This window comes from Labrus bergylta, chromosome 20, assembly GCF_963930695.1.
Source record: "Labrus bergylta chromosome 20, fLabBer1.1, whole genome shotgun sequence".
In the NCBI taxonomy this organism is placed as follows: Eukaryota; Metazoa; Chordata; class Actinopteri; order Labriformes; family Labridae; genus Labrus; species Labrus bergylta.
In genome coordinates, this window is record NC_089214.1 from 7,445,419 (window position 1) to 7,470,288 (window position 24,870).

Genomic DNA, 24,870 nt, shown 5'->3' on the forward strand with positions numbered 1-24,870 from the left:
CGCTGCCACGGATCAGTATGTGCTGCCTTTCCTCTCCCTGCCCCGGCTGATGTAACTCACTGGAGTGGCAAATTACACCAGACCTACAGCTGTAGCCCGACATTATGATTAATTTGATCAGTAATTTCTCCTGTTTTTCATTTTAATCGCCGCAACCATTCTGCTGTGGCAGGTCTTTCAGATCTAATTAAGATCAATTCCGGTGTAACAGACTTGGCGAGCGCCTTTACCCCGTCAAATCCCTGAGCTCTCCGGGCGTGGAGAAAACCCGCAGCTCTAATCAATCAACTTCCAGCGAAATCCAAGCGGGCTCCCGCAATCAGCCCATTAACACACTTAAGCAAATTTTATAATCTCTTCCTGTCTATTTGTCATCACTGTGGTGGCTATTTCAGGCAGCTTCGGGCCGCGTCACACTGTACTCTGCATGTGGAGGAGCGGAGAGCGTGTGGGCGGGAAGGGGAAAGAAAAGGTAAATGCTCACTCTATTTAAGCACATTAGCTGCAGCTATCAGAGTTCAGACCGTTGACTCAAGGGGACACTGTCTGCCGGGACGTGATTTGTATTTGAATCAGGATATTAATGAGCCACTTAATGAGTTTCTCCTTACAAATTAAAAAAAAACAACAAGCACTAAAAACACAAGGGATGCAATAAATGCTCAGGACGTCCTCACTACGGGTTAATAAAGAATATCACATTCTCCCACGAGAGGAGAATTACAATGGGACATTAATTGGAACATAATGAGTGTTTGTCTCTCCGCAGCTTTGCGTTGTATTTTCAGCAAATAGTTGAATGGCTGGGTGGTTCTGCGTGCCTCAATAATGACAGGAGGAAATAGGGGTGTTATCTGGTGTAATGCTGATTGTATTATGGTAATTATGACTTGGCTTTTCCTGCACAGAGCAGCTCCTGTGGGTGAAGCGTGGAAACACCGCCAATGCCCTCCTGTGTCTTCAATTAAAGCAGACAAAAGGCCGATCAGGGGGCCGCTTCATGTGTGTGTGTGTGTGTGTGTGTGTGTCAAAGTCTCCGCTTAGGGAGTCTCCCTGAATTAAAAACTTATTTATGAATTAACCCGAGTTGCTCAGTGAGTGTTGGACTGAAAATCCAATCACTGACCCAGGCTGTGGAGGGAGGGGGAGCTGTGGGTAAATCCTATTGCAGCCTTGAGTGGGTGCTGAGGCTGCGGCCTGTCCTTGGGCGAGCCCCTCCTGGGTGACACGCTCTCTGAAAACACCAGCACTGACCCAGAGAAACTAAACCTTTTACGGCCATTCTTGCCTCCTCCACGTACACACAACCACGCAGCAGCACACACACACAGACACACGCTCCATAATCCTATTTGATGAGGCAATATCTTAATGACACCTGATGTGGCCCCTTTGGCCCCCCTCAAGGGAGGTCTGTCCTCAGTCATCATAATCAGTCCGGCTGCTTCTTTTAGAAGAAGACAATCTATATAAAGCTACGGCTCTCAGAATCATGGAACCGTTCTGCTGCTGTCTTTGTGTTTCTCAGAGGAACATGTTTACAGATTCTAGGAAACCTTACAAAGAAGCAGTTTGTAGCAGTCCTTGCTAAGTTGTCTCATGAAAGCCTAATGTGTGGATCTGTATGTTGGTCAGTTAGTTCTTGTATTCACAGTCAGACTGGACAGTGGGTTTCGGTGCGATGTAGCTGCTAGCCCTTGGAGCCCATTAAATCCAGAGGTTGTTTTTCCTGCTGAGTCTCACTAGGCCGTGACAGGGCCGGAGAGGGCTGCACGGGGGGAAACAAATAGCCCAACTCATCCTGGCCATAAAGAAGGTTGCACCACAACCCAATAAGGGTCTGACGCTGATGAATGTGACCGGGGACAGGAAGGCGACCCTGGCCGGTCTCCACCAGAAATGAAACCACAGGGATATAAAAAAGGTTATTATCGTCACACAGTGACAGCCAGACGGACAGAAGGGCAGAGATGGATGGACGGACAAAGTGACTAAAAGGAGGTTGAGTATAGGAAGAGCTGAAAAGACTGAAGGACTGAGTGAAGGTGGAAAGTGAGACTAGCTAATCTGAAATGTGCTTAAGAAACATAGAAGAGGCCTGCATTAGAATACCTACACTACATGATCAAGCATTGTGTTAAGCATCTAGGTTGTCCTCTCTCTGTTTGTTACGGTCATTTTATGTTCTAAAAAGAAGTGCACATCCATGATGAGACAGTTGGTGTACATCTCAAATTGTACTTTTAAGGCGTTACGGTGTGACAGCTTCATGTTACCTTACACATTAAAAAACATATTGGAAGTTGTATATGTTAGAGATAATGCTTTTTAAGTTAAGCTGCACACTCTGTTTCAGAGAAATGAAAAGTTTGATCAGACTCACCAGCTGGGGCATGGGCGGTGTGACGGGCGAAGGAAGGCTGCGGGCCGGCGACTGGTTCTGCCGGTGTGGCGGGGACTGCTGTGGATGTCCAGAGGTGGAGGAGCAGGTGGAGCCTGGAGAAGGGACTGAGGTCTGCTGCTGGCTGGGTGGGGTCATGTGATGCTGGGGTGGCAGCTGGTTCTGGGTGTGGGGGTGGGTCTGTTGGTGATGGTGTTGCTGCTGCTGCTGCTGCTGCTGCTGATGTTGCTGTTGCTGCTGGTGGTGATGCTGTTGCATCTGTTGGAGCTGCTGCAGGTGTTGGAGCTGGGAGTTCAGTGATGAGGTAGCTGTTGATGAAAAGACATGGACTTGTTTGATTCCTTGTTGTGCCTGTGACCTAAATTGCATATACAACTAACATGTGTTTCAGCACATCAACCAGTTCTCATTATGTGAAGAATATGCTCACACCTTTGAGGGAAACACATGCACACACGGAGGTGTGGGATGCAAAGGCTGCATAGTGAGAGACATGTAAATAACACGGAGCCACAACAAGGTCCTCCAGGGTTTCAGCCTGCATGATGAAGACTGTGAATTTGATTTAGGCTAGTTGGAGGACAAAGCTATCAAGCCTGACTGATATAATTGCTCTCTCTGGAGCCAAAAGTCTTCATTGTCAATTGGAGAATGTCAGAATCTTCGGTTTAATGGCTGAAAATCTCAGAGGAAAGAGACATCCATCTTCACTGGAAGACTTCAGAAATAAACCCATTAACTAATTGGATCCAATAATGGAGCGCCATTAGATCCTCATTTCAACATTTAAATGCTTATAAATTTTTATGCCGTTGGACAAAAAAAAAAAAAAAAAAAAAAAATCGGTTAGCACTCAGGCTGAAGAAGACTGCACGACCACACGAGCACAGTAATACTCTCATGGACTCAAGATGTCCTTCTCAAATCTGATGTTCATGGTGGTTTTCTGTGGCAGACCACTGAGAAACAACAGAAAACAGAGTTTGCAGGATTTTCAATCAGGTGACACACAGATTTAAATCCAATGTCAGAAGAAATCCATACTCCAACATGCTGCTTATGGTGTAGACTTTAATACTGAGAGTGAAGAATCGGGCTGAAAGAAAACATCACAGCTGACCTTCACAGCTGATCACATAGAGAAGAGACAAACCCTCTTTCCATAAAGAGCAGGCTAAATGCAAAAGGCATCAAATAAACTTAAAATAATCACTTTTAAACAGCTTTAGATTTTATTTGTCCTTCAACGGCTGAACACAACCACAGAAAGTAAAAACCTGAGCGCGTGCAGCTTTCTAAGAACAAAAAGGATGAATACAGCAGATGAGCACGGCAGGATCCAATATGGTTTTCAGTGGATTAAACGAGGATACAAGCTGTGAGGGGACCAAGACCTGATCTGTGTTGGTGATATCTGACTGCACTCGACACACTGGACGGCATACTGAAAGGAATAGGGACTGACAACACTTCAACTAAGGAGTGGTTAAGTATTATTTGAATGACTAAAAAGAGAATGCACAGTTTACTTTTGCCAAAGGAGTGAATAACAAAGAGCGAGTGCAATAATCTATTGATAATGCAGAGGAACAATGGTGGACACAGGCGCAGACACGCTTGTATACATACAGAATCAATGCACTTCAATAATTTACGTATGGTTGCCTCATAAAAGATGAATAAAACATCAGGGCAGACAAGTCTTTGATTGTTGCGGTCACTGCGACTGCAGGACGGGCACAGATGAACATTTGATGAAGATCAGATCATCCTCCTCTTCCCTCATCTCTGCAGAGGAGCAGCAACAGAGAGCCAGGGTTCTTGGCCAGTAAACAGTGCACTTTTACATTTCTTCGACTTCCTGACACATTGACACCTCTCTCACACCCCCACCATGAATTATATATATATATATTCTGTGCAAACGGCGAGAGTCCAATTCTCAGCGCCGAGGCCCCCTGACAGGACCGGCTCTTTTCCTTTTTCGCAACTTCAACAACGACAAAAAAATGTTGAGCCCCGTTTAATGACGGAATAAAGAGGGAACAAAGATGGAGAAAACAAAAGGGGAGCGAAAATGAGATTTCTGTCAGAAAATTATCGAAAGCGGGCGAAGATCAAAGACGATCGCAGAGTTTCCTCCAGCGCCGACCATTACGCCGAGGAACAAGAGGTACAACAAAAAATATGAGGCGAAAAAGAAAACAAATACAGAGGGAATATGGAAGAAGCCCCATGTGGCCTTATTATAAGGGCTACACCGCAGGTACTATATTCTTTAACAGCAGTGCTTTATAAATTCTGTCATCTTGTTAAGACTGTCAGGACCGCTGACCCTCCCTTCCCCTCTAACGGGGCAACTGGCATTTTGAAGCTCAGTCTTTTAACCACAGCTGTCTGATTGCTTTGGTTGAGCACATAATCCAAACGGCTTGTCTCAGCTAATTGTTTGTGCTCCTTCCTCCAGCAGACACAAGGCTGAGGATGAGAGCGGGAGCTTCACTTATGATGGAGAGAGGCCAAAAGGGTGCCGGGATCCTATAGTGCTCATTATATCTCCCACTGTCTCTTTGTTGTGTTTCATATTCACTGCTTCTACGCACACCAAGCAAGCTACACTCCCACTTAGTCATCACGCCCGAGGGGTTGAAAGGCACGGGTCCCACTTTCACCGCTGTCACAACTCGCCTATGTTAATGTTTGTAATGAGTACTGATACGGATCATAAGAGCAGATATGCACCTTAAATGAGCAGATACAAGCGTCATTTTAAGAGTTAACAACAATCCTTTGGGAGTATGAAACGCCAGCACCTAGAAGTGGAAGGCCTCCAACCTCAGCGCTTTGAAGAACTGTCTGCCATCTCTCTCTCTCTGTGAGCTTTAGTGCCACAGAAGAAATCAACTGTTATCTTTGACTGTCCCGGCCCCGGCTTCTGAAGTACTGGAGGACAGAGCGAGACTGATTGTCAGAGGTCGAAAGGCTAGGTCAACGCTGGCTCATTCGTCAGACAAAATGCTATTTTTGTTTCCTGTGCGGTTCAGGAGTGAAGCGGGTTGGGAGAGTGGGGGCAGCAGCCTGCTCTCTCATTACCAGCGCTATCTCAGTAGTCACTGCCAACCCTCCTATTACGGTACTTTTCTCTCTGAGGATGATTCGAGCCTGACTCCTTGTTTTCCTCTTGATGCACAACAGCGAGGTGTACAGCTGTTACCTTATGTATCCTTAAAGTGTGCATGGATGTGCACAGGTGTAGTCTGAGCAGAAGACAAACGCTGTAAGACTTATGATACTATGCTGCTTAATGCAAAGAAGTATTGGAGGAAAATGCGGTAATGTTTGTTTGATTTAAATGCATGTAAAACAAGTTCTTCAACTCGACCGATATATCGATATTACAACAATGATACTGGACTCTGTCTGCATCTGTGTTTGAGTTTTACAATTTGCACCTCTATAAAAATTATTTGCAGAGCAAATCATGTCGGAAAAACTGCTTGAGATGATATCTGTAATTTTTAAAGGTTTAGCCTCTAAAATCAGGACAACTATGGATTGAGCCACGATACTTTTTCTTCACTTCCTTTCATTGTATTATTACCTTCAATACACTCATGTAAAAGTAATTTCCACTGTAAATTTACGCATTACTAGAATGACAAAAACATCTATTGAAGCATTTAGGCATGAGTTGGTGCTCATCATATTGATTCATGTCAGTCAAGGCCGACATGAAGTGTAACAGCAGTGTAGCTTTAATCACATCTGCACAAAGGGAACTCAGACTGACTTTCATTAAACTGTGTCTTTCACACAGCGTTAAATAGGGTCAGACGAAAGGGCGATATTTCATCCCCAGTAGAAGGGATTCAAGTTTTCTGGGTGTTAACAAAGGTAAAAGTAGAGCTCACATTAAATGAGAAGAACTCTTGAGTTCGAAGTCCAAACAAGCTTTTGTGTGAATGATTTCATCATATGTATGTGTGGCTTCCTTAAAGAGATAGTTATTGCTACTGAAGTAGTTCTCAGTTGGAATAAATGCAGCACTCCTACAATAAAAAAAATGCCCTAATCCCACATCAGCGCTCACAGCTTTAATATGTCGTTAGCATCATTTTGGGGTGATGTAAATTAAGAGCCAATCAGAGGCGTCAAGAGGAGCCCGTCAGGAGTTAATGAAACCATCCAATGTCACCCACCTTGTATATTTTTCAGGAACTGCTCTAGTCTAAATACAGCTGTCATTCTCTAACGAGAGAGGTGAGAGGGGACAAACAAGCTCCCCATTACTGCTCTGCCTCACGTTCCACTGTGGGAGTCCATAAACCACCGTCTCAATTGCCTTTTCAGTGAGTCACTCTGATAATTACTCCACTGGAGGTAAGGAGATTTAGACTCTATGAGAAGTGGTAATTACAAAGGTGGTCAAAGGAAGGTCATTTTTACTCGCTGGATTAAATCAGAGCACTCGTATACGGATCGAGTGGATTAAAAAAAATAAGCCTTTTTTTTTGTACCTCGCAGTTTTACGATGATCACTTTTGGACACATTGAAATCACAATATAAATTATGTTTTATGGCAAATGGAGAATTCACCCACTGATGGTAGAGGCTGCTATGTGAAGTGACCATCAGTATTAGCTAATCTATTCATACCCTGCTGCCAATTGGGGTTAAGTGTCTTGCCTCTCTCTCGATAATCAACCGTCTTATCTCTAAATAAAGACTTAAAAAAGCCCCAAAAAATAACCTTTAAGAAAACAAGAACCAAAAGCTGCCTCAGCCTGCTTGGTTCTTATTCTGGGCCCTCCGAGGAGGCCTGCCCCAGATGACCTAAGGGGTCCAGGTCCACTGAGGAGGCCTGCCCCAGACGACCTAAGGGGCCTGGGTGCCTCATACAAGGTGAGTTGATCTGAGAGGTATTTAGGCCCGAGATTGTTAAGTGGTTCATAAACAAGTAACGGGATTATAAAATCTACCCTTTGGGACACAGGGGGAAATTAATCTAATTTATTTTCTATATTGAGCACACAAAAAAACAAAGTGTTGATCATCAAAGAAAGCAGGAGAACAGTTTTCTTAACACAACCTGAACACCAGTTTAGTGTCACATTCCTTTAACCAGTGAATACAGAACACACAATTGGTTATCAAAAGAATGGAAAATGGATTCCTGCCTTTGTAATGTCTGGAATAAACACGGAGAAAATGAAATGTTAAAGGAACTAGAGAGCCTCTGAATAAAAACATTACTCAGAGCCACAGCAGGCAATATCACTGTTTCAGTCGTGCAGCGGGAGGAACTCAGCCACAACAGAAAAAAAAATAAAGGCAGTTAAGATTTGAGCAGAGTCGCGGAGCAACAGGATTTTCAAGAGTAAACCACATCGCTTGTAGGGATCCGGAGATAATGCTTTCACTTTGTGATGCAAGGCAATATCAAGCTGTGTTGTAGAATTCTCACTCTGGGGGGAAGCGTTTCAAAGAATCAAATCCTCTCCATGGAGATGTTACACATACAAGAATATCCCCGTGTGCTCGATAATGCTGCCCTTTTGTGTGTTGCTAACGCTAGTTTATTGATTTCCAAAGTGTGGTCCAGGGACCTCTTGGGGCCCTTAAGAGAGTTCCAGGGGGTCAGAAGCAGGGGAAGATGGAGTTTAATTTCCCTATTTCCAAACGGAGAGAAAACAATAAAGATTATAGCTTCTAACCCTGACCGCTGCTATATCATTATGTGCAAACAAGAGTGCATATTTGATCTCCAGCGAGATACTCTCAATGCTTGAAGGTCTGTTGATCAGTTTAATTAGTGGTTCAGTGTGGACATTTTAAAGAGGACATATTATCCCCCTTTTCAAACAGTCCCCTGTGGTCTAAATGAAACATCTGTGCTGTTCTTTGGTCAAAAGATAACATGAATCAAGCACCAGAGGAGGTTTGTGACCCTGTATAAACCAGCTCTCTCAGAACACTCCGTTTTAGTGTGTGTGTCTCTTTAAATGCAATGAGCCCCCCCTGAGTTTTCCCGGTAGACATCACTCATTCGATAGCGAGAATAAAAATGGCAGACCTGTGCAAAAGTTTTGCTCTAGGTTGGAGGTGGAGTACATGGGTTTAGATACCAGGGGAGGGGATTTACTGTACCAGAATCCCACTGTGACATCACAAGGAGAGCAAATTTGAAATGGAGCATTTTTCTCTGTTTTGTAGACTTATGCAGACCAAAAACAAAGGACTGGAGGGATTTATTTCACATTTTATGGGTTGGTAGATACTCAGGTTACACAAATATATGTTGAAAAACACTGTACAAGTGGATTCTTCATAATATATCCCCTTTAAGAAAAACACAGTGAATGTGATGTTGTCCCTCTGTGTCTGAAGTCTGCTCTAACTTCTGTCTTTATTTAGGTTACAAACAAAAAATGTCTCAGAGTCCAAGTTCCATGGGGAAAAAATAATAATGGCATGAGGCTTAAGCATTCATTTAAAATTTACAGTAGGATTAAAACTGAAATATAAAGGAGAATAGCTTGTTGCTAGTGCTTTGTCATAAGTTTTGATTCTTTGACTTGATGCGATATCCTTTAAAGGGAAATATGTAAAGCTACACACAACCTATGTTAACTACAGTGTTATATTTAACACCTCAAATGTGTCTATAATAAAAATAAGAACAAAACCAAATAGATCTCTTCTGTATTCTTGTTTATGGACATACAGTACACTCTTATTTATATACTACTAGCACTCTGGGTCCCAGTACGGGGTCTCTTGCTTTTGTCCTTCAGAGTCCACAAGGTGCCGGACCCCGCGCCCCTCGATGAAAGGAAAAAGAAAAGGAAAAAAAAGAGGCTGTCTGCCTGGCAGGACAGACTGGGTTATTACAGCGTGTTCATGGTCCCATCATGTGTCGTCAGACCAAAGCGGAGGCCGCGAGTAAAAGCCTCATGCAAAATTTATGTTCATGCGGCTGTTTCTGTGGGTGGAAAAATCAATATTGCGGGGCTGATGCACAGAGATGACTGAGTGCTCTCTGACTGACAGTAAAAGCAGAGAGAGATTGAGGGGATGCATTTACTGCTCCAGAAATGGAGTGGAGTAGAGTCGCTCTAATCGTCTAGTTCACCTTAAATTTGAATTTAATTGCGGATTATTTTGGTAACAACTTGGATATTGAAGGCTTGAAGAAATCACTGGAGAAAAAGGAGAACAAATCAAGAATAAGCAGCGCATTGTGGGTTTCTGAGCAGCCAAAGTATTGTATATTATGGGATTATTAAGCCTTGCCTTCCTTCCCAACTTACGCAGATATGAAATGATTGTAGAATAATCAAAAGACAATGTGGGTATGAGGAGGACATCATAGGGCTTTTGTTCTGCGCTGCTTCACTTACATATGCTTTTGATAGCGCGCCACATACCCACAGTGCATTTGGAGAGGAATGCGAGAAGAGAACGAAAGAAAGTGAGAGAAAGAAATTCAGTGGGATGAAATAACCCCAAACAATGGGATTTGCTTTCCATTCTTCTGCCTCCATCTTCTGTCTTTAATTATTCCCTTTGGTTGTCTGAGGGAGCGTGTAAGCACTTTCACACAGCACAACATGCCCAGCAGCACAACACTGTCTGCCTTAGTGATGTGGAGACTTCTGAGTGACACTGAGCCTCTTGTGATTATTAATGCTGTTTAATACAACACAGAGCAGCCACTGTGATTGAGGGAAAAAACAGATTTCGAAATGCATGCATTGAAAAATGTGCAATGTGAATGGAATTATGTACAACACGAGCACTGCACTTGAGATACATTTCCCCCTTGTGCTACATAAACAACATGTACACCATGAGATGCAGGCTAATGTTTTGTAGATGCAACGCTGGAAATGTGTTTTTGATAATAATACAGAGTGTGCTCTATTTTGTACACAGTGTTAAATGGAACCTCAGCTGATCCTGGTGGGATCCTTTGTGCCGGTTTAGTAGTTTCTTCCTGAATCGCATATGAGATATTTGAGAGCCCAGAACGATGTATGATGAATGAAGTAGCATGCTACTTATACGCTTATCGTGCTCACTGACTAGCAACAGGTTCAGCAAAGGGCAGCAGCAGTAAATGAAATTCCGTAGCGGGACAATATATCATCAAAAGAAATGTATGCACCCGAAACTTACAAGCCTTCTCCACATGCGGACAAGGTGCCTGGGGGGAGGGGGGTGAGGATGGGGATGGTAGGGAGGGAAAAAAAGTGGGTGAATAGAGGGGGGGGGAGGTTGTTTTTTTTTTTTTGCTAGATGGGTGAGGAGGAAGCAGCCGATTTTGTTGAATCAGTTCTATTTTCATACCGGCTGATCTGTGTCTTTTAACCATTTCACTGCAGCTGGAAAATGAGAAGCACCACCCGGGCTAATTTCACAGTGAGAGCTCACTGAACAAAACCCCCCACGGTCTGTGGAAAAAGGTGCTAAGTCTACTTTGTCATTGTGAATTACGGCGGTGTAATTCAGAAAACGGGCTCCTGTGCATGAGGGAGGAAAAAAAGTAGAAAATACACCCAGAAGGAAGGCAAGAAACCCCCCCCCCCCCCCCTCCTCCTCTTTAGCCAGAGATGTACTTAGTGAGGTTTACTTGTGATCTGTAAGTAACAGATATCTCTCTCCAAACACGCTGTTCTGTTCAGATGCCACAGGATCCATCTGTGATGTGTCTGCAGTTAGTCCAGAAATAGCACCCACGGGACCTACACACTCCTCTGGCCTCCTACGGGACCTCTTAAGCTGCACTGATACAGATAAAAGCCCCACAAATCTGGCCCCCAGGTACCACCGGCATTAATTAAGGTAATTAGGCCCTGGTCAGCAATTAGTAACCACAGATAGCTTTTAGCAGTGGCTAAGACGTCCCTGCTGGTGAGAGGGTTTGGTTCCATACCATCTGCTGACAAATGTGACCGCGAACTCTTTGGTTTCACACTCGGGGAACTGGAGAGGCGTGTTTAAAAACGACCTCTGAGTGATCCAGGCTGGCTCCCAGACTCCCACAGCTTCTCGTCCTCCTCCTCCTCTGCTGCTGCTGCTGCAGGATCACTCTGTTTGCTCTTTCTTCGGTTTCCTTTCTCTTTCAAACACGGAAAAAGCGAGTTGTATGAAAATCCATACATGCTGCACACGGGCCGGAGAGGGAACAGGAAACATTCAGTGCACAAACGTATCGATCAAAATTAGAACATCTGGTCGCAGTGTAAGAAGTATTGATCAGAGCGTAATGCTACATTGATTTGCTTGTATTATTAAGTTCATGATGGATCCATATCGATCACGTTTGTTTAAATTATAATGTTATGTTCTATATTAAAAGTGAGGAAGTATCGAAGTCGTGCTTTACATGTAGTGTTTTAAATCATTACTTCCCAAGCTGGCCCCCCCCCTCCCCCTAGGAGGGATGTCAATCCTAGATTTGCATTTAATCATAATCATCACTAACTGGAGAGTGTATAGAAAGATGTTTTGGTAAGAACAGATTTGTGTTGGCTCTTTGGATTTTATTAATAAAAACAATTAAAACTGAAGTGAAGTCGGCATTTCTTAGATTCAAATAAGGGGGGGGGAGGGTTGTGTGTGTGTGTGTGTGTGTGTGTGTCGCTTGATTGTTTATAAAAGACAGAAGACATCAAAATGGATATAACAACACAACACAATATGAGGAACCCTCCATTAACGTCCCATTAAATGTGATATACTGTAAATCTGAATCACAACTGGTCAATAATCTGTCCATTAACACAAAGTCCAATATTGAAACAAACTGTGCAATAATCCTGAAAATGTGTACATATTCTGCCACAGTTTCTGCGCTTTTGTACAGCACTAATTATCATTAAGATGTGCTTGGTAGGTACTTAGCTGTATTCTTATTGTGTCTCTTATTCTTGTTACTATTTCCTGTACTTATATCTTACTTACATTCTTATTGTATTCAGATTTCGAGTGTTTATAACTGTATTTCTACTCCTATATTGTGTGTAAGAGCAACTGTAACGACTCTGAGATCAATAAAGTATTTCTGATTGTGATTAATTCAGAGAGAAAAGCAAGAACAAAAAGAACAACGGGCTGAAAACATGCGAGAAACACTCACATGGAAATGTGGCATTCGTACTTATATCCAAATAAACCAGTTTGTGTTTTTCATCCAGTGGTGAAGGTGTGTGATATGAGGTGCTCTAAGCAGAACAGACTGATAAAAAAAAGAGGCTGAATACACACATTCAAGCTCTGAGAACAGATCACGCAATAACTCACATTACCGGGGACGGGGAAATAAAGGATGCAGCTGTGCTACTTTACACAATTCCACATTTCAAGCAATCGGTGATAACACCATTTTCATTCCGGTTCAGTCCCATAAAATTACCATTAACATTACAGCTCATGCAGAACACAGATAAATGTAAAATGTCACCCAGTTCTGCCAGGCGGGAATTCCAGTTCCACAAGATTACCATCTCTGCCTGCTCTCTCCCACTGCACCTTGTCTAATATTTCATTTACAACATTTCATAAGTTCATTTTCCCCTCGCTGACCATGTAAATCACAAATCAATTTTCATTTAAAATGCTTGACTAAAGATTGTTGCTGAAAGCTTCTGGATCACACCTCAGCAATATGGCAGACCTTTAGCAAGTCTTTGGGAAACAGAGTGGAAGGAGGGTGGGGAGAGAGAGAGAGAGAGAGAGAGAAAAAGTGAGATGTAATTTCTACAAAACAACTTCAGGGCCAAGTGGTCAAGGCTTCTCCTGGAAGTGTGGAAACATCATGAAAACAACACGCGATTATGTATATGTATATGATGTATGTATAATGCACATCAGCTCAGTGATTTCTCAGACTGGTGATCAGGCGATCTCCTCAGTGGGAACAAGAGGCCAATAATGTGCAAATGAGAGGATGAACCTGATTGAGTGTACATAACTGTCGGGACGTTTCATCAATATGAACAATCAATCAATCTTTGTATGTATAGCGCCAATTCACAACAAATGTTATCTCAAGACACTTTGCAAACGAGCAGCTAAAAGACCTCACTCTTTGTTATATTATGAGACAAAACAGCAGGTAATAGGGCCGCCGGTAGCCTAGTGGTTAATGCGGCGCCCTGTGTACGGAGGCTAAATTCTTCCAAGTGGGCGGCCCTGGGTTCAAATCTGACCTGTGGCTTCTTTCCTGCATGTCATACCCCACTCTCTGTCTCTGTCTGAACCTGATTTCCGACTCTATGCACTGTCCTGTGTCTTAAAAAACAGCAGGTGATAACAACAATCTTATTTATTATGAAGAATATCAATTAAGATTTTTGAAAGGAGATGAGACGTTTATGGTTTTGTTTAAAAATGCTCACATAGATGTGTCACTTTTTGTGAACTTAATTTGGTTGATTGGACCCTGCAGTGTAATGTACATGTGTCACATTTAAAGACAAACAGTAATTACAGCAAGCGGAGGATAATCTGTCAAAGCTCAGGAGCTCAAAGAATAGAAAAGAGCTTCATGACAATCATTCTGCATGTTTCTAATCATTCAAGGAAGCTCATTTCAAAGATCTTCCATGTTGACTTTCAGATTCCAGATTTAGAAAACAAAACCTCTAATGCTCCATGTCGACTCCAACATGCATTTAAATAAGAGCAGTACACGCTCTGCATGTACGCTGCAGACACAGTGTGGAATGTAGAGAGACCGTGTTGTGTTCAAATGCAGGACAAACAAAACCAAAACAAACAAAAAAAGCCTCCGTCAGTGTTCACCAGTGAGGGCAGATGTCAGGGTTTGCTGTGGAGGAGCAGACGCAGCCACATCTGATTAACACTATTATCGTCCGCCTCCACACCACCATAAAGACTCCCCCCCCCCCTCCCCCCCTCTTCTTCTGCTTCTTCTTCTCTTTTCTTTCTATTTCAGGCCGCGTCCTGTCCTGTGGCATGGCTGAGCCCGAGTGACACGGCCACCACGCACAGAAACCTAACACGAGTCAAGAGCCAGGAGGTTAAAACAAAGCGATGTATCGTACCACAGAGAGAAGACTTAAAAATATCTCCGGAGACATACGATAAGGGTTCATATGCTGTTTATTCAAATGCACCGAGCATCATTGTTTTTATTTTGTGCCATTATGAGATACGTGTATCTTGAATTCAAAACAAATCTGCAACAAGTGAAACACCGGAGGGGAAATTTACTTACATCTCTGCTTCAAAACAGACATCAGAGTATAAATCATGAGTCCCATGGGAGTGTCTGTGTGTTCATATGTGGATGTACAGTAAACCAGCACATCAGCGCGGGTTTGATTCCCACCCTCTCATCGCTCCTCTGTACATTTTGATTAGTGATTTTTTTTTCTTCTTCTTTTTTTTTTTTTTTTACCCGCCGCCAAACTGTCGCAAAGGCGGCAACCCCGCGCGTTTCCAAGCTGCTTATTGAAGACAAACAATAAACCGCTGGCAGATATCAATGGCAGAGATGAGAACCCGGGTGCCATATCTGCTGGGACTTGCCTGGCGAAAAAAAAGAACCTGCGTCTGCCTGCGCTTCATCTCCGCCAGCACCTCTCACTCTCAATTATTTGGCTGCTGTCACAACAAATCAATCAAATTACCGCTCCAGGACTGTGTGCAGCTGCTCCTATTGCACCGCTAGTTGCATTAGCTTTGAAATGTATGAGGTCTACATTTTATCACTGTTATTTATTTAATGCAGCTCTCTCCCCTGCGAGTCATCGGCAAAGTTAAATCATTAAAGGACGACGTGGAATACATAGTGCTCGAGAACACCTCGAATTAAAGAGCGATGAGGGAGACGGGATGGGCTCGGCCTCTGCTGTGCTAAGATGGCAGATGTTGATGTGGGGAAATGTGGTCTTCTTGCACCAGGTCCTTTTTTTTAATGCACTCATCTGCTGCACCAACAATAGCTTTTTGCTTTTCTTATCCTAAAATGAGTCCACCCGAGAGAAACAAGTCCTCAATGAGCAACTAGTGAGGCTGTAACGAGCCCAAAAAGGATGCCTGAAATTCTCCAGCTCGGCTAATATAATGGGTAAAGGGACACCGAGGCACTCCCACAGCAGACAGAGGTTAAGTCAGTGGCTCGGCCCGGTGATCTAACCTCTTAAAGGAGCAGCAGTCAGCTGAGGCAGAAGAGATGCAGCCTGACATGTCTAACTAGTGTGGAAACATTTGGCTCTTCCCCCAGGAGCCCACCCTTTGGTGCTGTAATGAGCAGAGTGATTTCCCTAATTTGTATGGCGCCAACACTGGCAACCTGCGAACGACACCGCAGAGCGTTTTCATCAAAACGGCAGACGCGCCTTTGATTGGCGTTGACACCGGGTCTCATTACCGCAGGTGAGTGGGATGTCGACCTTTATCAGGGAAGCTTGAGAGCTGTTTTGTGTTTCCTGCGGACGAGTACAGAGAAACAATGCTCGCACCTCCCCATTAGAACTCACTCCTCTGATGTGATGCGCTGCCTGGCTTTCTGCTGAGAGCAAATAAGATGGGATGTGCTTATTAATATGAAAGCGCTCCAGTAAACTAGCTTCTTGCATTACCTTTGAGTGAGTCACAGAGAAGAAGAAGCAGACAGACGAGACTTTGTTCTGCTTCCTCCCATTGGGCATTACATGTACAGTGCTTTGATACAACTAGTTTTACAAGTATGGTAATCATGCTTTGCTTGTTATAAAATCATGTGAAATCTAAACCTATTAAAAATGCAGCAGAAAGTTAGCATCACATCTAACAATCAAAATCTGCAGGTTCTTTGTACACACTGATATTTCAAATCACATATAATGTTTTTATTCATATGAGCCGTCGTATTTACAGACCTCTAGCATGACCCAACCTACTTTTTGCCTCTGTGAAGTCAGCTAGAATTGTGTGCACTCTGTCACAAAAGATAACTTTCTCCCTTGTTTAGTTTCATTGGGAATTTGTTTTTACTGCGTGTACGCAGGCATAAATCATTCTGACAAATAACCAGTTACACTGGTGCTTGTGTTTACTGAGTCTGCCACAAGATGCTGCTCAGTTTTATTTAAGCAACCGCTCCAACGTTACAGCACAACCCCATTACAGTGATAGTTATTCATCACCGTCTGAGAGAGCTACACTCCTAAAGCTCGCATTCATTCTAACGGAGCGAGCTTTGATTAGCATGATCAAAACATGGGATCAAAGATACTGTTCTGTCTGTTTGTTCTCATTCTGTCTTTGCATTTAATTCTCCTCATTAAAATACAACATCAATAGGGACTAAAACACCCTAACTTGATCTAATTTATCTTTTTAGATATTGTATTATTACTCAAACTCTATGACTAAGACTACAAGCCTGCAGAAATACAATTCCTCCACCCTCAGCCACCCATTCCTCAAGACAAACAGCTTTATTAGTTGGTCATTAGCCGCCTCATTACATTTAAATACAGCCATTGGCTGGGCTCCTCCAGGAGTCTCATTACTGTGCCTCACAGTTGTCTTGTGTCTGATCTGACACTAATTAGCTAGCAGCGTGAGTGCTGTAAAACATACTCGCTCCTGAGGTCGTGAAATGAGCTGACTGCTCCCCGGCGACAGCACGGCGCTGTATTATATCTGTGATTAATCAGGCCTGGAGACCCGCAGGGGCTGGGAGGGGGCGCGCGGGGGGACATGGGGGCAGAGGCTAGAGCTGCAGTTGTCTGACAGAGGTGCTGTGCCAGCAGGCCTCATTCAGCGGAGCTGTGATGAACTCAGACAGGGGAGAGTGGAGGAGCGTCGCGTGGCCAGAGGGGCCTGGACACAGTCAAGACATTTAGCTTCACTCGTGACTTGTGTCACTTTCTCTCCACGGAGGTCCCTTCAATGAATCCCCTTCAGATAAGAGGACGTGCGAAGAGGCAGTCTGTCAGTCCACACACTTAAAAAAAGATCTGCCACAGAGGCATTTCTCCACAACAGTTTTTTTTTTTCTGCTCTCTCTCATGGACGGGGAATGAGGACACCAGATTCAGAGTGTGCTGGTTTGTTTAGCAGTGGACAATAAGGCTGAGTGAACGGTGTTTGTTTTGGCGTTCTGACACCCTGACAATGTGTTTGCTGATCAGTTCATCAAAACGCTGAAGCCTCTGGGTTGATCCACACGCACCAGGAGGAAGATCTGTTGAAGTGTGAGTCATTGGGGCCTGCTGGGCCCATTATCGTCCACTACTGATGGATACATTGAAGGGCTGAATGGATAGATGCGGGTTTATTAAAAGCTCTGCCCACAGCGATGGCTGCTGTTATTTATGCATGTTTGTGTCCATTAGGCTTCTACCTCCACATTTCCTCACTCAGGGCATCTGTCCATCCATTTCCCCACACGGAGCCTTCCCTGCACTTTGTGCTGCACTGGCATTATTGTAATCTCCATCCTAAAAAACACACTGCTTTACATGTAGCCTGGCATCTTTTAACATTAGTGCTGCTCTCTCATCCAAGATTTATGAGCGACGGTTTCCCCATCCATCCTTCAATCTAATGGTATAAAAGAGACAATGTTTTAAACATTAAAATGAAAACCATTTACAACTATGATCAAAAGAGAACACTTGGGCATTAAAGTTTAAAAGGCACGGATAAGTACAGCCATGTGGACGGACAGATGAGGTGGAAAGAGATAAAAAAGAAAGTGAAGTACGGTGCACTCTTATGCACAGGAAAGAGGCATAAAGTGCTTTTGCGATGCACTGCAAAACGTTGACCTGTAATTAATATGGTCGTTCCTCTGGGCAAGTTGAGGATAGGGGCTTTTTGGGATACAACCCCCTGAAGGATTCTTACCTGTTCAGAAGCTTTTTTTTTTTTTTATCAAGGAAGAAACAAACAGCTCCATGTTGTGCAATGAAGGTATAACAAACGTCTCATGTTCTATGAATCATCACAAATGACCCAGACAATCCTGCATCAGTGTTACACAAGACACAGAGTTTTACATTTTGCCATCCTTTCAGCACCAGAAGAGGATTCTTTTGCACGTTCTCGTCCTTTAATATCATGTTGAAACTGTTTTTTATTTTAATGACAAACTGTGTTTCTACTCTTCTATCTTTCTTACCTTGCAGGTTCTGGAGGGGGAGCGTCATGATGCCCCCTGCAGCAGCAGCAGCCACCAGGCTCTGGATGTTGGCCGTGGGCAGGGAGAGCACGAGGCCCTGCTGCCCTCCCAGGTGTCCGCCTGCGTTGAAAGGGATGAGGATGGGTTGGCTCATACCGGCGGCCGCCCCGGACATCACGCCGCCTACCGCGTTGGCAAGCTGCTGGGCAACCAGGAGAGACTGCAACACGGAAAAGGAAAAAAAACAACAACACACATTTACAGCACATGTCAACATTAGTTAAATAAATACAGCATTTTTCACCAGAAAGATCATCAGTGACGAGTCACAAGGAGTGGAAGAACAGTCTTTAATGTGTCATCCTGAACCGATTTGTAACTATGTAGAATAATTTTCCTCATAATGTTATGTAAAAATTGAGATTCTTGTCTTCTGATATTTTTAAATAGATTCATAACTTCCAAGAATCATTTTTTTGGGGGGTAATCAGTCACTCTCTGCTAAGTGCTAATGCTAGCTCTTTAATGCAGTAGAATGCCAAATAGAGCAACAAGAAATCCAGCCGGTCTCAAAGATGGCTGGAGTAGATCCTGAAGTATGTACTCATTAAAAAATAGACTTTGAATCATGAATCCAGAATTGGTTAGAACCGAAAATAGATTCTGAATCGAATCGTGACCCCAAGAATCAAAACTGAATCGTGAGACACCCAAAGAGTCCCAGCCCTAGTGGTCGGTAAATTATACTAACTGCATTTATTATTTCTGCAGAACACTTGTTATGCAGAAGTAAAATACAGTGCAAATATATTACATTTAACTGAATATAATACAGTATGTTTATTCTGGGCTGCTTAATTGAGATGGGTAAAGTATTAAAGCAGCCGTCACCAGAGCGACTGTACCATTAATCAATGTGTTTTGATAACTTGATGAATTCTGTGCTTCACTGTGTCACACGCTGGCAGTCAAAATCACACTGCCGTCGGTACTGACAGACATCAAATCCAATCTTTGCCAAAGAGCTGAGCATTTTTTTATTTCCCAGAGATGCAGAGTGATTTGTGTTTCATCCCATTGAACAAATCCCCGGCACCAGAGAAATGTGCCTGAAACACACAGTGCTTTTCAAAATAAGAAAAAAAAAAAAAAAAAAAAAAAAAAAAGGAAAAAGTAACAGCACTTCACCCTTTTGATGAGGGATATAACACATCACTCTCGTCTCTTCACGTATCCATTCATTCACATTAGTTAAAGTGGAAGCAGTGAAGTCGTAGAGGAAAAGATATGTTATCAGAAGTATCGCTCGGAGATATTTTGCTCAGCAGAAGATCCCTTCAAATGTGTTTTCAGAGGAAGTGGGTTTGGAAATACACCGACACATTTTTCATCGAGAGCTTTGAGCCACAAGTGGGGAAAGGTTTGTGCTGTGGCTGAAATCTCTCCAAATACACAGTATATGACATCTTACATTTCATTCATCCTGATGAAACTGTTTTCAAATGATGTCAGAGTCCGAACACGTCAAAGTGGATTTACGCAGGAGGAGCTCCCAGACAGAAAACTCTGGAGATCCAACGAAATCACTGCTTAAAACACAGAACTGAATGGTTTGGGATAAAATGATAAAAGTACAGTGTCAGCTTGTGTTGTGTCCACTGTGAAGCAGCCTTTACATGTTGCTAGGTAAGCCTGGCTGCACTGTGTTGACTCACACTCACAAGCCTTTAACTCCAATTGTCAGCTATCTGCTTCTGTTTTGCATTTTGTGTGTGTGTGTGTGTGCAGCTTGCAGAGGATGCAGAGCGGGCCGACTGGTGCGAAGACCCCACTGTGCTCCCGAGCCCGGTGCTCCTGGGTGACAGGCGTGTCACTGTGATAACCCTGCATGGTGCAGAACGCCTGCACCCGCTCCGACATACATGCGATCACAGTTTAAGAGGGACCAGGTCACGAGGGTTTAAAGCCACACAGCACAGGAGATCTCAGGCTGAAATCACTGCACCGAGAGACAAAATGAGTACCTGTTTGTGCTCCTAAGCTGCGAAAAGAAAAAAGAACAAGCAGAGAGAGGTGATTGTTTCTGGCAGGAGTAATCACAAACAGGCGTTAGGATTGCCTCTTCGCTTTGATACACGGCAGCCGCACGTAACAAACGGCAATATCTGACGCTTCTGAGAGCATTCAAAATGACATTCACCATTAACTTTAAAAAAAATAATAATGAATAAATAATCCTGGAGCTCAAAGAATCCTCAAAGGACAAAAACAAAGGCGACCCGTTTGTAAGCTGTAAGTGACATACGTTTAATCTTGCATTTTAAACTCAATGTAATCTTGAGTCGGAGCAGCACATAATCAAAGACGCTCTTTGAACATTTCATCTCGGAGTCAAACAAAATGAGATTGCCAGGCTTGACAGCAAAGACAGCCTCACATAGAAGGGAATAACATTAAAAGACAATTCTGCAATTATCAGATGTAGCCCTGATTTATTTATCATAACAGGCAGCTTTGGAGAAAGAGGCAGCTGCTAGGCACACAGGCAGCTGCCGAGGAGAAAAAGCTGTGCAGATCTTTTTTTTCTAAGTATGCGAGAGAGATCTGAGACTTACGGCTGTTTGTTGTGCCACTTTAAGACTGATTATGATGTTTATCTGAGGTGAGAGCTCTGTATCTGCATGCAAGCATCAAAATCAGAGATTAGAATACATTTAGCGTCGACGTCATTAGCTCTTCTGTGCAGCCACACAACAAGCTTCAGCTATGGGAAGCCTCAGCATCAATTGTATAGGTTTAGCAGGTCTCGTTCTGCCACTTTTTCTCTCCATAGATGCTGCTGGAGAGCTGCTGTTCGGTGCTTGGCAGGCCTGACAGCTGCATGGTGAGGAGCGGTCTCCTAGGGGCAACGCGGGCGCACAGACCAGGTGTATGCTTGACTCTGGATGGGGAAGCAGCCCCACTCAGGACTGGATGCGGTACCCAGCCTCTCTGCCCATCAGGGGAGAATAGGCCTTTCTGTCTGCTTGGCAGCTCTGGCACTGAGAAATTGCCCATAATCACCCAGATAGCAGACTTTTGTCATCCTAACTGCGAGGAGGGAAAGAGAAGGAAGGTGGATTCATGTTGGGTAAACTACCATCGGATAATGGTTGTTCGAACAATATCCGGCTCGGGAGCGAGAATCTATCAAAACATATTGATCCTGGAACAAGAGAATTGGGTATGGCATGCGGAGCGCCTTTGTTTCTGAAAAGTGTTAGCTTCACAGAGACTGTACTGACAGCATTAATATATTAGATGGTGACTGTTGAGAGCCGCCTGCTGAGGCTCACACTCTAACTGCTGCCTGCTCAAGATGCTCTCTCTTCCCTCGTTTTTTTTTTCTTTCTTATCTATTACGGAAACGGTGGCTATGACCAGCGAGGGTATCTGTAATAAAATAAAAAAAAAGAGTGCTTTTAATTAAGCTCATTCTTTATCTCCACCTGCAGCAGATTGACTCTTTCACTGGGGATTTCTCACCCTGCAAACCTGCCTGACAAAAAAAAAGTGAATGGCTCTCCTGCTCTCATGTTTCCTCTTTTGTTTATCCTGATGAGGACTGACTGTCATTGAGTAACACTGAGTGCAGGGTGAATGGCCTTATTAAAGAGGGTGGAGGTAACCTGATGCTGCTTGTGTGTGTGTGTGTGTGTTTGTGTGTGTGTGTGTGTGTTGCGAGGTGACATTGAGCAACACTAATGAGATAGATGTTCATTAAAGCCGAGCCACCAGGCCAATAAATCCAATCAGATAGGACAATGCCTGATTGAGCTATTAACTGGGCTGCAGGCTCGGCCTCTTTGCTCCCCCGCTTGTTTTGACAAGGCCGTTACTGTCAGCTCATTAGTGCCACAACTCAATTACATGTGAAGATGATGTGTGAGGACAAAATGCTTTATGATTTCACATTAAGCTGGATTTGACTCGGTGTGTAACATTCAGTCGAGGTGTTTTTTTCCCCCCCCGACTCCTGCAGTCGTATAAATGTGGACAATTCCACTCTGCATTCAAAACGAGATGTCACTCTAACGGACGAGAGCGTTTGGATGAAATAATAAACCCCCTCTCTTCTATAGACGAACAAACAGTGGATACAACAAGTGCAGTTTGATGCCGGTAAGGAACACTTGACCTCTACTTTTTAAAGAAATGTGAAATTAAACTGAAAGCGGACTTCTACAGCGACAGGCTTCATGAGAATAATAAAATGAGATCTAGATAATTCATTATTTCATGCGGTTAATCTTTTTCCATTCTTTGTTAAAAACACAACATCCCTTTGGTAACATACTGTCGTGCTTGGCTTTGCTTTCCGCTTGTCCTCGAAATTTGTAACTTAGAAAAGTGAGCTCCCAGAGGACCGGCACGCAACAAAAGTGATACAATGCTGTCAAAAATTAATTTAATTTCTTTTACAGAATTTGATGAAATACTCTTTCCTGGAATGATAACAATTTTTATTTTACCTCTCCAACAGAATATGCCTACATAAAACAGTCCTTAATAAAATAACTTTTCCATGAACTCTCCAGTTCGTGTGTTCTCTGGATTTTAGTCAATATGTGCACATCTAATTTTGACAATATCAGAGCAGAGAAAGCCCCCCCCCCCCCTCCCCCCGTCTGCCACTGAAACCATGTGAACATCTGTGTGCTGCACATGTGGAACAGTATGAGACTCATTCGGCAAAAACAAAACAGTGTGACTTGTTGCAGATCACACTTCCTCTTTAAGCCTAGTCTGACTTGATCCAATCAGGCCACACCTGAGCAATTTAGAGGTCTGCAGCAGGCCATGCTCACTCCGTTTGTTTGCTTCACACTGCTGAGCTGCATGACAGGGTGCTGACAACTCTATTGTGACTCTGATAGATGCATTATTTGAGTGAGTACTTGTTCTGTAAATATATGATTTTGTGCATTTATGAGATTGTTCAGTTATTACGTAATTTGATTTATTGGTGTGGCCCTGATTATTGTTTTCCTTTTTCTTTGAGAGTTAAATCATCTGACTACTATGCTAAGTGGAATCAAGTTTGTAAAGAAATAAAGCATGAGCCCCTGCAGAAGCTCTAGTTTTGAACTGGTTTTCATATACACTTTCTGAAGACTTGTAGGGGCAAAAAAGTTAGTTAACTGCAACAGGCTGATTCTAAGAAGGAGAACACAGGATTCATCATGGGACAGCTAATTCCCAAACAAAAGGATTGTTTAAATGAACCAATCACAGAACAGCTTAGTGCAAAATGTTTTCTTACTGGACTTGATGTTCGTATTGCATCCTTACATCTGGGGTTACCTGAGCGCCTTTCTTCTCCAAAGCTTTACCTCAGTCAGATACATTTTAGATTCTAGTCAGTCTGTACTTTATGTGTATGATTTAAACTGCGTCACATCCTGTTTGGAGAGCTCAATGTTTGCAAACTTAAAGGTTAAGGATCTAGAGAAAAATCATAAGAAAAAAGAGGACACCCAGATGCAAAATAATCTACTGACATGAGTCTTTTCTTCATAACCTTTTGTCCCAACCTTTCTATAAAAAAGTGAATATTTAGTCAAAGGGCAAACACAGCTAACTGACCACTGCATGTCTGAGACTTACAGGGCATGAACACTTTATTCATCTTTGATTAACGGGATCTTCCACAAACATACAACTTGCCGCCAAGGTTGAATTCAATTTTGTTGATTTCACATTAAGATTTCTGTTTAACTGGTTGAAGGTGGACCGGGTGATGTCACATGCTAACTTGCAGTGTTATGGCAGTTTTCTATCGGCCTCATGACAGACGTACATTTCTGTCTTTGGGACAGTTGGGCTCCTGCAAACTTCTTAAGTGCCTCAATGAGAATATTAGCTCACTCAAATTCTTCATATTGTCACTGATTTAAAAACAGTGTTTTTATACTGAATGAAGTTTGTAACAGACTCACCTGTGGACCCATGGGGTATCCTGGGTGGGACTGGCCCAGCTGACCGTGCTCTGAAGGACTGCTGCTGACGTCGGACTGGACTGAACCGTCTCGAGCTCCTGGGAGAGCAACAGGCAGAAGCCCGAGTAGAAAGGAGGAAGAGAAAGAGACAAAAAAAAAGGAGCAAACCTTAGATCAACACAGACAAAAGGAGTAGATAAACACACAAAACACAGACCACGTTGCGATATTACAACACAGAACGTCGCTCGGCGCCGAGGAGGGCAGCGGGGAAAGGAGGGGAATTTGTATTTAAGTGCTTTATCAATAACCGCTGTAGCGCTGAATAAATTACCAACCAGCAGAA

At 43.3% G+C, this 24,870-nt stretch overlaps 1 protein-coding gene across 2 annotated transcripts in view; it reads right to left on the reverse strand.

Annotated features, from left to right (window-relative positions):
• Positions 1–24,870, reverse strand: part of pou6f2 (POU class 6 homeobox 2) — a 72,454-nt gene that overhangs the window by 31,012 nt on the left and 16,572 nt on the right. For both annotated transcript variants that reach the window (XM_065949084.1, XM_065949083.1), the window contains exons 2-4: positions 24,525–24,622; positions 18,547–18,766; positions 2,384–2,709 (exon numbers count right to left, since the gene is read on the reverse strand). In XM_065949084.1, the coding sequence (XP_065805156.1) occupies positions 2,384–2,709; positions 18,547–18,766; positions 24,525–24,622 (644 nt within the window). The remainder of the gene's footprint in view (positions 1–2,383; positions 2,710–18,546; positions 18,767–24,524; positions 24,623–24,870) is intronic.